Raw genomic sequence first — 16,019 nt, forward strand, 5'->3', positions numbered from 1 at the left:
TTATGGCATACATATGTATCGAGCTCTGAAAAGTCAGAGACTCAAATATCTTTAAAAGCATTTTTTTAGGGGTGCCTGGGTGGCTCAGTCGGTTAAGCGTCCGACTTCGGCTCAGGTCATGATCTCATGGTCCGTGGTTTGAGCCCCGCATCGGGCTCTGTGCTGACAGCTCAGAGTCTGGAACCTGCTTCGGATTCTGTGTCTCCCTCTCTCTGTGCTCCTCCCCTGCTCACGCTCTCTGTCTCTCAAAATAAATAAATAAATAAAATAAACATTAAAAAAAATTTTGTTTAATTTTTTAAATGTTTATTTCTGTGACAGAGAGAGACAGACAGAGTGAGAGCTGGGGGAGGGCAGAGAGACAGAGAGGAAGACACAGAACCCGAAGCAGGCTCCAGGCTCTGAGCTGTCAGCACAGAGCCCGACGCGGGGTTCAAACTCACAAACTGAGAAATCATGACCTGAGCCGAAGTCGGACGCTCAACCTACTGAGCCACCCAGGCGCCCCCTCAACTCTCTTTTTAATACAAACTATAAATCAACGAGCATGAAAGTAGGTTGTTAATCTCTCACTGGAAAATTCCAAGAGTTGATAGGGCAAAAGCCAAGAGGATTGTTTTATAGGGACAGATACCCTCGTAGTTTTATGGAGGAAGGAGAGGACACGTAACCATTACAGCCAGAACCAATAACATGACTGGAACGGCATTTGTAGGTCCATGCCTTTGAGTGATCCACTTGAATGGAGACTTAAAAAATAAAACAAGATAAAAACCCTCCTTCACCTGGCCTGCCACTGCCTTGAATTTTAGTCAGTAGGACATGCATTCTCAAACTACGGACGTTAGACGTAGGCCCCGGAGGAGGTCCGTGGACGCTATGAAACAGTGCGAGGCAGTGTGCGTGCATGAATGTACCCGTGCACAGAGGTTTCTTACTCTTTTCTGAGTCAAGAAACCCCTCGGTAGCCAGCTGCGATGGAAGCCAGATAGATCCCTTCTCAGAAAAAAAGACAAGTTTTCAAGTGCACTCAATAAATTACAAAGGGTTGCAAAGGCAAACAACGAACCGTAGCTACGAAAAGTGGGTTTTTTTGAATTACAATACAGTAATAGCTATCCTTCCTTACCAACTTATTATGTAACAAGCTCTAGTTCTTCAGACCGCCACAACAGGTGTCTTAATTTTGTATCTTGGGTGACATCAGCAACGACCTAATGTGACATGAAAACGTCTGTGGTTTCTATCAATGACATAATCAGAACTGTTGCTAAGGCTACCGTGGTTCGTTGGGTGGGTTCCTCATGCAAAGAAGCGATACTTTCTGTTGGAGGTTATAGAAAACATCGTCCTCATCTCTGTTCACAATTGTCCTGAGTTCTCTGGATTCTAGAGGAAGGACCTTTGATCTATGTCTTTATCCATCCTGAAGTGATTTGTTTATAGGCGTCCAGGAAAGGTGGAACATTAGACCGCAGAGCACCCAGTGAACATTTCAGGGACTGGTGTCGAAGGCCCTGCAGACACAGAGCCCTGAACAGTCGCAAAATAACGGGGAGAGAGAGAGGGTGCAGTGCTCTCTGAGATGGGACCGTAAGGACGGCTCCATGATTTTCTGGAACCAAAATTCAAATGCATCTTATTTTTAATTTAATGTGTTCTGCAGAGTTCCTTAAAAAATGTACAGTGACTTGTAAGATACAAGAAGCGTAGCAAAAGCTCATGAATCGGAAACGTAGGAGACAGAGAGATGGGAAGACAACACGGGACATACAGCGAAATGGCACCAAACATAAATCTGGTACAAAAAAAAAGGAAAGTGAGCCTCGAATTCACTTCTGAGCTTGCTGGCAGGCATCTTGAGGCTGAAAACCCAGACAGTTGCACAAGTTACAGTTTCCAAAGGATGATGCCAAAAACAAAACAAAGCAAACAAACACGTCAGAAAAATAGAACCTTTCTGGTACTTGGACCAGATAGAAATTTCTCCCATGGGTGTCTGTAAAGAGAATACCATGTATCACAATAAATGAACAATAACCTCAATAGTATCATTACGGGAGAAATGACAATGAGTTTCTAGGAACCTTTTTAAAAGTAATTTTTTTAAAAAACAAAGCAGGGGCGCCTGGGTGGCTCAGTCGGTTAAGCGTCTGACTTCGGCTCAGGTCATGATCTCACAGCTTGTGAGTTTGAGTCCCGTGTCAGACTCTAAGGTGTCAGCACAGAGCCTGGAGTCTGCTTCGGATTCTGTGTCTCCCTCTGCCCCCGCTCTCTGCCCCTCCCTTACTTGCTCTCGGTCTCAAAAATAACCAAACACAGTTTAGTGGGGCGGGGGCTCGAGAAGGAAGGCTAGGCACTCAGGCCTCTGAATGCAGATGTGAGAGCTAGGCTGACAGGCCAGGGACCTGAGTAAGTCAGAACTCAGCACACTGACCCCCCACTGTCAACAGCAGGAAATGGCAAACTTTTCACAAAGGGTCAGACAGTAAATATTTTCAGTTTCCCAGGGCACGTGGTCTATTGCACAGACACATCTCTACCACGAAAGCAGCCGCAGTGTGTAAATGAACGGGCACTGCTGAGTTACAATAAGCTTGGTTTATAGACACTGGAATTTAAATCTCATATACTTTTTTTTTAATTTTTTTTTAACGTTTATTTTTGAGACAGAGAGAGACAGAGCATGAACGGGGGAGGGTCAGAGAGAGAGGGAGACACAGAATCTGAAACAGGCGCCAGGCTCTGAGCTGTCAGCACAGAACCCAACACGGGGCTCGAACTCACGGACTGTGAGATCATGACCCGAGCCGAAGTCGGCCGCTTAACCGACTGAGCCACCCAGGCGCCCCAAATCTCATATACTTTTCACACGTCATGAAATAGAATTCCTCCTTTGATTTTGTTTGTTTTTTTGTTTGTTTTTTTGTTTTCTTACCAAGCCATATAAAGAAATGTAAAAACTGTTCTTAGCTTACAGGCTATAGCAAAACAGGGGAGGGGCTGGGTTGGGGGCCAAGGACGTAATTTCCTAACTCTTAGCACACAGGGTCACCCACCCCCACCCAGAGATCTCCTGGACACCCATCCATCTCTTTCCTCGAGTTTCTATCTATAGTCACTTTTTGAGATAATTACTGTTTCCACATTTTATAGGCACCTGCTCACAAAGCCAACCAGGATGACACCATAAAAAGAGCAGAATTTTTGTGCTCCATGGAAATAAGAGCATAATCCAGGAAGAATTAGCAGCAAAGAAATGGTTGAGTTCCCGGTCTCCTCGTTAAAATAAACACACACACACACACACACACACACACACACACACACACACACACACACAGTAGTAAACCTGAATATACAACTTCCCCTGTGTCCAGGATCACGTGTTAGTCCTGGAGAGACATATAAACACATGTATAATTATAACAACCACTTAATCCACCTGTTACGGCTGTTACAGCCCGAGCTCTCTCGATGGAAACGAGACCATGTGATGTCTCATGACACACAGTGAGCTGGTGCAATCCCGGGAAGAATTCAAATATTCAAATTCATTCAAATAATCACTCCGATGTCCCTGAGCCTCTGTCTGCGGAGACCAAATGAGGTGCGAGGGGCCCTGGGAACCTGGGGTTGCCACTGGTTCCCAAGAAGGCCCTGTCTCTTAAAGCTTATTTATTTATTTTTGAGAGAGAGACAGAGCATGAGCAGGGGAGGGGCAGAGAGAGAGAGAGAGAGAGAGAGACAGAACCCGAAGCAGGCTCCAGGCTCCGAGCTGGCAGCACAGAGCCCGACGCGGGGCTCAAACCCACAAACCGTGAGATCGTGACCTAAGCCGAAGTCGGACACTGAACAGACTGAGCCACCCAGGCGCCCTGCCCCCGTCCCCATCTCTTTATTTTAGCGTCCTCACCTGTGATCTACCCATTCTGGAGAGCTGCTCGGGTCAGTGAGAAGAGTGTGATGCAAGAAAGGGAGCGTGCACGGCCCAGAGGAGGCCCCCTACAGATCAGGGACGCGACAGTCACCCCTGTGCAAACAGCACACATCAAATCGTGTCTCCCCGAGACACGTGACTGCATTCAGCACGTGCCCTAAACTGCGCGGTTGGGGGGGGGGGGGGGGCTCGACACAGGTCTCAGTCGCCCTTCCAAACACCGGCCCTGTACACGGTGGGCCTCAGGCCGTGTTGATACCCCTCTGTATCTTTTTTACACTTTTGCGACTGGTCCTGGTTAGGAGCTGTGCCTAGGATTCGGGCCCCTCGCATCGTGAAGGATTAAAATTCTGTGCCGGTCTAGCACACGCAGAGGCCAGGCACGCAGCCTGGGGGCTCTGGGGACGCGTAGCCCACGTGCTTGCCTGTGCGGCGCTCACATAACGAACAAGGCAAAGGCTACGGTTACATGTGAGTCACTGCAATTATTTCTACGGACACTTACTCCTGAGTGTACGCATTCACCCCCCCGGAACACTGGAGCTTTGTGTTACTCGAGCGAGATGCTGGGTCGGATTCCAAACGTCACTGTTCCCGACGCTGGCCGCAGAGCCTCATCCAAACTAGAATTTACTGCCTTTTAACGGCATTTGCTAAAATCCACGTCTTCTGAGGAGCACGCCACATTCCAGGAAGCCCCTGAGGGACCTTCCTTTCGAGGGAAGCGCAGCATCTTGCTGGTTTCGTCGCGGCATTCATCCGCATCCACGGGGACGGGATCTAAAAGTGATGTCTAAAGGATCGGAATAATCCTCACTCGGAGAGTCTTAGTATCCGTCACGTCCGTTACAGTAAGACGCGAAAGAAAGAGAATGATTGAAGACACGTCTGGCCCAGCTTGGCCACTTACAGCCGCGTGTCCCGAGGCAAGTTACGTAAGCCCAACGAGCCTGAGCGTCCTGGACTAGAAACTGGACGAAAACAGCAGGTGCTTCGTAGGTCACCGTGAGATAAGACTCTGGAAAGTCCCTGAGTTAATGTCTGTCCCTCCCTCTGTTTAGGGAACCCGGATGGATCAATGAGATACCTTTCTGAACCCTGAGGGAGATTTAGGATGTAATCAAGAATTCGTATCACCGCGTGGCGTTTAAAAGGCTTATTAAACGGTGGACTCACACACACACACACACACACACACACACACACACACACACGCCAAGGAAGAAATCAGGTACTCATGATGACTCCGGTTTTTCCACTCATTAAAGTAGCTACCTGTGCAGGTACGACACATCCTTTTGACGGAACTTTCTATCCGGGGTGTCTGGCACGGGGACAACGTGGATTCTCGTGATTTCTAGACGGTCTCCACACTACTCTCCTCATTGAAATAGCGTGAGCCTGCTCCAGGAAGGGGTTCAGTCTCGCCCCGCCTATAAGTACACGCGGCCAGTGCCGCTGTCCTTCACACCATGAGGGTAGGCTCCAGCCTCCCACGTATGGGCCTCCTTGAAATTGGAATCTAGGCCTTCCTGTTGTTTGTCATTGAGGAGGTGGCCCGGGACTCTACTGGCCTCCTGATGACAGGATGGGGCAACTCCCAAAATGTTTCTTCCAACCATGGTGGAAGGTGCCTCTTATAATCTCACAGCTCCTAGGTGCCCCTCATCGGTCCCCAGTGAAGTGGAATCAGGCGCTATCTGGTCGCCAACATCCTTAAGCCTCAACTTCCATTTGGGTCAAATCCTTATTGTAGGAAAAATGCACTGGTGGCCCAGTCTGCTTTTACCTTCTAGAAATCACAGTTACTACTTGGCTCAAGTATTAGCAGTTTTAGTGGAAACAAAGCATTCTGTTCGTGTTTGCTAAATACTGACACAGTGGGAACATGGGCACCTGAGGGGCTGAGTCCCTTAAGAGTCTGACTTCGGCTCAGGACGTGATCTCACGGTTTGTGGGTTCGAGCCCCGCGTTGGGCTCTGTGCTGACAGCTCAGAGCCTGGAGCCTGCTTCGGATTCTGTGTGTGTGTCTCTCTCTCTGCCCCTCTCCTGCTCGCACTCTGTCTCTCTCTAAAAAATAAATAAAAGTTAAAAAAAATGTTTAATTGTCTCTCTTTTTAAAAAAAATAAAAAATAATTGAAAAAAATAAAAAAATAAGCAAAAAACTATTGCCCATACTTGTGGCGTCTGAAAACAAAGAAAATTCATTTTCCCGTTATTCACCTCATGTCACCAAAAGGGAAAAAAGTGTGGGATGGTAAAGGTCACAACATTTGCTAACACCTGCCATTCACTCTTTTCTAAAAAGTGCTGGGGAATATCTCTAAGCAGAATCCATTATTATCTTCGTGAGGTATTAGCACGAGGCAGCTGCCAAAATATTTTACAAATGAAGCATACTAGTTACCCAACCCAGCTGCACTATTGCTACTGGGTGTTAGGAATCTCATTCCCTCTGTGAAATAAACACCTTATTCACCACGGAAGAGCTAATACGATTTTTAGCATCTCCTGTGGGGAACTCTCCAAAGACTTCTTTCAGTGAAAGAAGTTCCCTTCTGACTATTTGTCCACAAACTTGCTTCAAGAGCTGTTAAGGCCTAAATGAGTTAAAGCACAGGAACCCTCTGAATCGGGTGCCAAATGCATAAGGGCTCAGCGCTGGAGATAAACAAGTCACAACAGAGAAGGGATTTTCTAAGACAACGCGCTCTCCACATCAAAACTCCTGGTGCGTATGCAAATCCCTCGGGTGGTATTTTAATGTCTCGGTTTTATCAGCTCTCTCCTTACGATTAAACACAGTGGGATGAATATACAATTTTTTCTTTCACTTTTTAGTAACTACTCAAAACGTCGTTGTACTACTGACCCAATGGCCCAAGGTCTGTAACTTGTATACTTTAGGAACAGACTCCCTGCCGGGACTCGCCATCTAGGTAGATTTGCCTGGCAGGACCACACAATCATCGTAATTGACCGCACGGCGGGTCATGAACTTCGGAGAAGTACACATGGATGGATTCTGAGGTTAGACTGGAAATTCCGAGAACTATAAGAACTGAGGCTTTCATGCGCAACTGACAAGGTCCAGCTTCGACCGAATACGGTTTTATCTGTATCGCACAGCATATAATCATTGACATCTCTTTTTCTCTTTTCTTGATAAAACGATTAAACCGTATGAGAAGGCTTAAGGAAGAGTGAGTGAGGTTGGGGGAGCGGGTTGAATTTTCTAACGAGCAGCAGGCCGGCTAATGAGAAAATATTTCAGAATGGTACCCTTACATTTTTCGAATGTTGCTCTTTGGTCTGTGTTTTCTATCTCCAGAATGTCAAAACAAAATGTGAAAGCTAAATCAGGGTGTAATCATGACTCACCGATAATCAGCTTTGGGAGTGGTTTTTTCTTCATCTATGGAGAATACTTCCTAGTCAATAAAAGAAACCAAGCTGCAGAAAAATGGGCTGGGCTTCCTCCAAAGAGCATATGATTGAGACAAAAGTGCTGGGTATGGAGTGAGTGATCAGAGTTCTACCTTTATGGTGGTGTCACCAACCAGCTGGCCAGGAAGGTGGCCACAAGCCTTGGCAAAGGTTTTAAAAGCTGTGTATCAATCGCAATTATAAAGGGCTTATTAAGATGAGCTCTGAATTTTTCTTCCAGAAGTAAAATGCTAGGGTTCCTTTAAAAATATATTTTTTAGGGGCACCTGGGGGGGCTCAGTCGGTTGAGCTTCCAACTTCAGCTCAGGTCATGATCTCACGGTTTGTGAGTTCAAGCCCCATGTCATGCTCTGTGCTAACAGTTCAGAGGCTGAAGCCTGCTTTGGTTCTGTGTGTCTCTCTTTCTGCCCCTCCCCAACTTGTGTTTTCGCTCTCTCAAAAATTAAAACAAAAAAGATAAAATAAGAATAAAATAAAATAAAATAAAATAAAATAAAATAAAATAAAATAAAATAAAAATATTTTTAAGGGGCGCCTGGGTAGCCCTGTCAGTTAAGCATCCCATCCAACTCTTGATTTTGGCTCAGGTCATGATCTCAGTTTGTGAAGTCGAGCCCTGAGTAGGGTTCTGCACAGGCAGCCCAGACCTGGTTGGGATTCTCTCTCTCTCCCTCTCTCTCTCTCTGTTCCTCCCCGAGCTCTCCCTCAATCTCTAAATAAATAAGTAAACTTAAATATATATATATATATATATATATATTTTTTTTTTTTAAGTAGGAGCAGCCCAAATAAAAAGTAAATAATTTAAAATTTTAGCTTAATAGGGAAAAGAGTTTTAAAATTATATGAGAAAAAAAAAAGAAGAAAAACAATTGTATAAGAAGTTACTTGGGAATTTTGTGGATTTTGGCCTAGAGCGCTCGAGTACTGACTGGGCAGAAGGTTGAAAGAATAGAAAGGCTGTGGGTGGGGTGTTACAATTACAAAAAGTAAATGCTGTGTTTACAAAAGACTTAATGACAGAGTTTGAATGGAGTAAAAAACTATAATTGGAAAATACAAGGCTTTAGTAGCTATAGTTAATTACGGCAAGACCAGATCCTGGTTAGGTTATTCAGCAAATGATTGGTGAGTAAACCAATGCACAGATACATACGTGAAGACTTGACAGGAAATAAAAAGGGGAAAGATTTTAAGAGACCTTCAGGAAAACAAAATAGTGTACAATGGGACCACATGCGGATGACCAAAAAGTGAATTCAGGTTTTTAACAGTAGGAAATACAAGAAAATAAATTCATCGCCAACATCTTGAGTTGCTGATTTTGCTAGAAATTGGGAAGACATGAATTACCCACAAATAAATGATGATTGGGGAGAGTACAGATGAATGAGGTTATGGGGATAACATCTCAGACTGCACCCTCGGTGATTTATTTAAGTCTCAAAGTAAAGTCTGCAAATGATTTTCAAGGCACAAACCCAGCATACATTAAAAAGGAGAAAGGCACACCTGCGGGGCTCAGTCCTACTTCAGCTCAGGTCATTATCTTGCGGAACGCAAGTTCGAGCCCCATGTCAGGCTCTGTGCTGATAGCTCAGAGCCTGGAGCCTGCTTCAGATTCTGTGTCTCCCTCTCTTTCTCTCTCTGCCCCTCCCCCACTCTCTCTCAAAAATACACAGTAAAAAAAATTTTTTTAATAAGTAAAAAGAAAAAGGAAAAAAGTCATTATTATGAGACTGGTCACAGACACTTGGCGGATAAATATCAATATTTTTCATAACAAAACACATAAAGTAGATGTTAACCAGATATTTAAAGCAAATGATCACCTTTAATGATGTAGCATTTGACGTAACAGATTTATGCAATGTTTAGAAAAGCTATGCAGTTTTATTGCCAGAAGTCAATATTTGGTGCTGGATAGATTAAACCTGCCATATTTATGTTGCAGTCATGTTAGAGCAAAATGGACTTCCGGAGTAAATCTGAAATGCAGAAAGAGTTGCTGATAAGGTTTCAGAGGAAGTCACACGAGCCAACTGGTGGAAGTCATTGCATACACCATGTGTTATCACAAGAAAGTTTTGGTTCAGGTTTTTAGACAGTGGCCCTCTTGCAGAGAGAAGAAATATTTCCATCTCGTGCACTAATTTATTCTAAACTGCAAAAATGTTTTGATGATCGAAAAGGCGGAAAAGAGGAACAAGACCAAATCTGCCCAAATAGAATGTTATTGTTAACTGACCTTCCTGAAAAGCTTTATTTCCTATTTATGGAAAGCAAAGGGTGCTTAGATGCCGGTGCGAGTCTGAGAAGGGGCTTGGTGTCCTGTGCCTGGTACTGGGCTTGAGGAGGGAGGGGCCGAGTAGCTCTGGGGGCTCTGAAAACAGAGGGCATCAGGCCTGCTTCTGATCCCGGACAGACCCCAGGGGGGAGGACGCACAGACAGCCCCCAGCAGCCCCCAGAGCTCCTCACAGGGCCAGCTCAGTCACACAAGGGCAGGAATCCAGTTCCCATGCTCCTGGGAATGGCGGAGAGTGTCAAGGATCTTAGCCGGCCTCGCCACACCTCCCCCAGAACGGTGCTGGGGGCAGCACTGACCTTGGGGTACCCAAGGACGGCATGGGGAAGCAAGGAGAAGGGGCCTTTCAGACCGGAATGCACTTGAACTGGACCCACACTAAGGATGAGACAGGAGCGTATACATCTCAAAAGACGCCCACACATGCAGAGCCATCAAGACAAGGTAAGCACCCCCCACCCCGACATTAGTACTTTGTAGGGAAAAAGGATTAAATTAAATCTTTCTGACTAGCAAACTGATTTAAGTTTTTAAGGCACTTGTTTTTATTTTTTTTTATTTTTTAAATGTTTCTTTATTCAGAGAGAGAGACAAAGGGGGGGGGGGGGGAAGAGAGAGAGAGAGAGAGAGAACAATCCTAAGCAGGTTCCGAGCTGTCAGCCCAGAGCCCGATGGGGCTCGATCCCAGGGACTGTGAAATCATGACCTGAGCCAAAATCAAGTCAGACACTTAACTGACTGAGCCACCCAGGTGCCCCTTGTTTTTAAAGTTCTCCCTTTATAAGAACAATACAAATACAGAAGGTAAAGAAATGATATGAAACGTTACTGACACACAGAGAATCCAGAAGAGGCAGAGATCTCCGTTTGCAGCAATGATGGTCAAGGTCATATACATTTCCTTCCACGGAAACAAGTAGAAAAAAAAAAATGCAAGTTACAACATAAAATAATCTCACTGGAAACATCGAAAGCTGACAAGATAATAAGAAACCACCAGGTTAAAATCTGCCGGGAAGAGGCAAGCAAGCAGGGAGCTACGTTTGTCCTGATAGGGGCAGGTGTGAACTGATTCTCACAACTGATTCTGACGGCCTCGCAGGGAGAGAAATCAATCAGAAACTGAAGCCCAGAACATGTCCAAGAGAGAAGAATGAAAAGAGCCCTTGTCAAGGTGAGCGGCGGGGGGCTCAGAATCCCCCCCAGCAAGTAAGAGTGCATGAGAATACACCCGCCTCCCACCCCACTCGGAGATCCTGACCGGGGAGGACACTCCACCTAGGCACTAGAAGAATCCGGAAAAAGGGGCGGGGTGGGCGTCAGCACTTGTAGTCTACAGCTGGCCCTTGTGCGCCAAACTGCACCTCCAAAGTCACCTCACCTGGGTGGTCTGAGACTCGTCAAGTGGTAAATTTAGGTTAAAGTGGCCCCAGGCACGGGCAGAAACAAAAGCAAACTCTCCCCGGAGGAGAAAAAAAAAAAAAAGGCCATTCATCCTAAGCCTCCAAGAATCCCTACAAGTCATTTTTCAGTGGTAATGACAAATACCCAGGCAAAAATAAGCAACCGCGCAGGGACATGTAGATAAGACAGGGGGAAGGGGAAATCTCAGGAGAATACAGATCGCCCAAGGCGAATTCATCCTGGGATGAATTCTGTAGGCATTTGTGCAACAGCTACGTGTTGAGCATCTAGTCGGTTCCAGTTTGTACGCCAGGCTGCTGGGCATGCGTGCCCTTTCCGCTCTCACATGAACAAGTCACCCAGGGGATGCAAGGGGAGTTGAAACACCATTATATTTATATATCCATTTGCTTTTGGTGTCTGTGTTTTCCTAAGACTTGCAAGCACGAAGACCAAGGAGTGCCCTTGACTCTTTACTGATAGATTTTGAAATAAGCAGTGATCTCCCAGAGAACGGAGATCGACCTCATCCATTCCGGCCCCCATTCCCCATTCAAGTTACGCCGAATTCACCCCTCAGCAAACCACAGAGCCACCTACATTAACAGAAAAGGGACAAAAGACACAGATAACTATGTCAAGGTGGAGTGCATTTAACTGTAAAAGTCCACAAAAGAGGATTTGGGAATCATGGCACGAATTGGACAACATTCATTGTGAGGCAGCTCTGGAAACAGCCGGAGGCACAGGAAGGGTGGAGAGAAGTTAGTCCAATACTGACCGAAGGCCTTTCTCGGTTGGCCAAGGTGGTTGGCAAAACCGTGTTGATAATCTGGACACACTCCGGTGTGTCCACACTGCTTACCCCCCTTGGTCTCCTGTCCAGCTTTTCACAGTCAGGGTGTGTATCATCGCTTCTATACGCCCGCAGCTGTGTGCTCTTATGAAATATTCTGGTGGTTCTTCTGTACTCGGCGTTCGGAACAGTAGGACCTGCTTTTTCTGCTCCCTGTTTGCCCCACCAGGACGGTGTAGTGTAGGAACAACAGTTACCGCATCCGGGGTGCTCGCTCCGGGCCTTGAGCTGTGCAAGATACTTTTTTTAGGGATCATTCACTCGTCACCAGAATTGTAAGGGGTAAGTGGTCATTACCTCCATTTTACAGATGGGGTACTATGTGCCAAGGATAGAGAGGGAACAAGAGCCTGAATGCGAATCCTGACTTGCTCCTGGCGTTCTCCTCCCCTGGAGATGAGGCCCTGTTTGCTGGGGGGGGGGGGGGGGGGGGGGTGCAGGCTGCGGTGCGGGTGAAATGAGATACAGTGTGGCCTCTGGGGGAGCGCTGGTTCCTCCTTCCTTCCAACGTTTACTCATCTGAAAATTCATGTCTTGCCTTGGACAGCATCTCCAAATAGGTCTAAATGTAGCTACTGTTGGAAAAATAATGTCCTATTGTATAGAATCTTTAAAATAATAAAAGGTAGGGGAGCCTGGGTGGCTCGGTCAGTTAAGCGTCTGACTTGATTTCGGCTCACGTCATGAGCTCACGCTTTGTGGGATCGAGCCTCAAGTCAGGGTCTGTGCTGACAGTGTGGAGCCTGCTTGGGATTCTCTCTCTCCCTCTTGATCTGCACCTCTCCTGCTCATGCTTGCTCCCCCTCCCTCTCATCAAAATAAAATCAACAATCTTGAAAACACTAAATAAAATAATAAAAGGTAGATCATCTCTTACATTTATGAATAACTCTAAGGTTCCAATGCCCCTTCACCCCCTCCCCAACCATTGGTTGGTTGGGGCCTTTGGAAAATATTTTCCTATCTCAGTTGTCTTTTTTAGGTCCATTGTCTGTCTCCTGTCTCCAGGACACAATAATATTGTCTGAACATAATAACATTGCCTTGAAAAATGCTAATCCAGGAAATGATGCAAGAAGAAAGAATCAGGCCTTTGCCTTTCTTTCCAGTCCTCTGGAGCGCTCTGACTCCTTCCTTCTCCTGGGTATGTGCGTGTGTAGGGGGGATGTTGGTGGCCAGGCTAGAGTTAAGTCAAGGGACGGAGGGGAGTATTGTGACACACAGCCATCTTTGGTTTTCATGGTAAGGATGTTGAGCCCAGCAGGAATGTGCTACCTTCCCTTTTTAAAGAACACTACATTTTTTGGTCAAACTTGTGAGAAAATCATCCTCGAGTCTCTCATCCGGAAAATGTGGCAAAAAAAAAAAAAAAATTGGGGAGGGGGGGATGTATTCATCCCAGGATACTGCCTGACACACAGTAGGGGCTCAACAAGTATCTGAAGTTACTGCAGGCGACTGTATATTGAGCATCCTCTTTAACAACGCAGAAAAGAATGTAATGGCTCCCGTGAGTCTCTGAAAAAGCCCAGCCTCCCCTCTAGGAGAGCTTCCTAGAGCAGCAAGACTCACTTCTCAAATACTGATTATTTCAGAGGCCACACACGTGGATATCTTTTGCTTTGGACCGCAAGGTTTCAGAATACATCTTGAGTTAGCATTTAAAGCTTGAGAGATTTCCCATGCATTTAAAGCTGGTTTGTCTGACCCAATCGCATCTACCTGGCCCTTTGGGCACGAGCACTGGTACCTGGATTATAATCGTGTTGGCTAAATAAAAGTTCAGGAGCCCTGCAGCTTTTTCAGCTGAATCCTATACAGCACACACACACACCCCCCAAAGAAAAAACAGAAGGTTCAAAACGTGTAACCAGAGAAAGCGAAGCCTCTGGCGGTCACGTTTCTACACTCTCTCTGACCACACGGTTCCCAGGATCAGTGTGTAAAGCTCCTGGTCTCAAACCCCACTCACTCCAGCAGCTCTTGGGGAGTGGGGGCATGAAGGGAAAGCCCACCTACCCCTTCCTTACTGACGCTTGAGGAGGCTCCCTATCAGAACAGGGAAGGAAAGAATTAACCCCCACCCCCATTTGCAAAGCTACCAAGTGCCACAGCAGCTCATCACTTAAAAGATACCATTCCGAATTTTACAGAAATTAACCGGACTAAATGGGACTAAAACACAAGTGATTTTCACTTAACAATATTTTTAAAGATACCACAATACTGAGAGTCTCCCCACTTTAAAATAGCTCCTATAAAAGGCAGCCGGATCCCATCCCTCCTCCTGGGCCTTCCTGCCGGGATGGGTCGTGTGGTCTGAAAGGAGGGGGCCCCCACCCCCTTTCCCTGCAGCCCCTGAATCGCCCCACCAGGCTCCTTCCCCAATTCTTGGCTTTCCACGTCTCCTCCCAGCCCGCCAGGAACAGACCTCAAAGATAGCTCAGTAATAGGCAGTCTATAATCACAGTAATAAGCACGTATTAAGCGCCTACTATGTGCCAAGTTCAAGTCTAACTATGGGAGCGGGGTCAACCCATGCGGTAACCACAATCATCAACCTGAGGCGTGCAGCGTGGTGAGGACGGACGCTCAGCAGTCAGACTGCGGGCTGGGACCTACGGAAGGCTTGCAGACCACCTGGTGTGGCCCAAACGCCTTCCGCGAGGCTCCTCCCAGGTCCGGTCAAGGATCACAGCTGCCATTTTTAGGATGCAAAATTAACAGGAGCCCCTACTGCTAAGTGAGAAGGGAACTTTTCTCTTTGACAAGCCCTCTATCTCCCATAACGGGGCGGGAGGGGGGGGGGGGCGCGCAGATTAGTTCCGGACAAAACCGAGCCTCTAAAAGCAGCTAACCCGCCGAGCCCAGGAACCCCCGGGCCCGGAACCGATGCCAACAGGGAGCTGACTCCAGCTGGAGGGCTAAGCGCTGCGGGTGTAGACAGCGGCAGCTTCCTCCGTGAGGTCTGTCATTAAAGCGCACTCCGAGGAGGCTGCGTGGACCAAGCCCCGGTGGCTGTCGCCGACGGGCGCCCAGCGACCAGACCCGGCGGCACCGGGCTGGGCTCAGCCCACCGCCCACCCCAGCGGCGCGGAGCTCACACGGAAGAAAAGGCGGGTCCCGGGAGGCCCTTGGGGACGGGAGGAAGCGTCCTGCCTCGGCCCCTCTCCCGCGCCCGGGACCCGCCGCGCAAGCTCCCGAGGTCGCTCCCGGGCGCGGCGACCCCGAGGGGCGCAGGCTCCCGGAGGCGCTGGCGGAGAGGGCCGCCCGGGGGTCCCCCCGCTTCCCCTCCCCTCCCCCTCCCCCGCGCGCTCGGCGGAGTGGGACTCGGGCCCCCCCCACCCCGGCAGGCGCGGCGGGGGGCGGGCGGCCCGCAGCCTACCGTCTTCTGCTTCTTGACCCCCGACATGCTGGCGGGCTGGGCGCTGCGCGGCTCCGGGAGCGGAGGCGCGGGGACGCTCCGAGCGCGGCGGCGGCGGCGGCGGCTGGGGCCCGGCTCCCGGGAAGGAGGTATAAAAGGGCTCCGCAGACACGTCGCACTTCCCTTGACCGGCCCCCTCCTCCCACTCCTCCCCCCGCCGCGCTCCTCTCCGCCCCGTCGGCTCCGCCGGCAGCGCCCAGCCCAGGGGACCCGGCGGCCGTCTGGGCGGGGTCCCGGGCCCGGCCCCCCGACTCGCCCAGCCGCTGCGCCCGCGCCAGGCCGGGGTCAAGTTCGCCCTGCCCGGGCCGCTCCCGGCGGCGGCCGGGGCGCGCCCCCGCCCCCGCCGGGAAGGATTCCCGCCTCCGGGACCGGCTGCGGGGCGCCCGCGCGTGGGCAGGGTCCTCGGTGGGCACCGACGGCCGGCCCCGCTTCGCCTCCGCTCGCAGCCGCAGCCAGGGGGGGAGGGCACGCGCCCTCTGCTTCGCGCGCCCCCGCGAGGGCATCAGGGCCTCCTTTCTCCCCGTTTTACAAAAGAAGCGATCGAAGCTTTCAGACTTTCCCGAAGGTACATTCTGAGGCCGGGGGATTCAGACCCGGGCGGGCGGCCTCCGCAGCCCAGGCTTTCTACCCCAGCGTCCTCG

The 16,019-nt window shown here is 48.8% G+C and overlaps 1 protein-coding gene across 1 annotated transcript in view; it reads right to left on the reverse strand.

Moving 5' to 3' along the window:
- The window catches only part of PAPSS2 (3'-phosphoadenosine 5'-phosphosulfate synthase 2), a 73,813-nt gene extending 58,099 nt beyond the window's left edge, over positions 1-15,714 (reverse strand). Inside the window, exon 1 of the mRNA XM_078434128.2 lies at positions 15,340-15,714. Within this exon, the coding sequence (XP_078290254.1) occupies positions 15,340-15,366 (27 nt within the window). The 5' untranslated portion in view covers positions 15,367-15,714. The remainder of the gene's footprint in view (positions 1-15,339) is intronic.
- Between the last annotated feature and the right edge of the window lie 305 nt (positions 15,715-16,019).

Source organism: Panthera onca, chromosome D2 (assembly GCF_046562875.1).
Source record: "Panthera onca isolate mPanOnc1 chromosome D2, mPanOnc1 haplotype 2, whole genome shotgun sequence".
NCBI lineage: Eukaryota > Metazoa > Chordata > Mammalia > Carnivora > Felidae > Panthera > Panthera onca.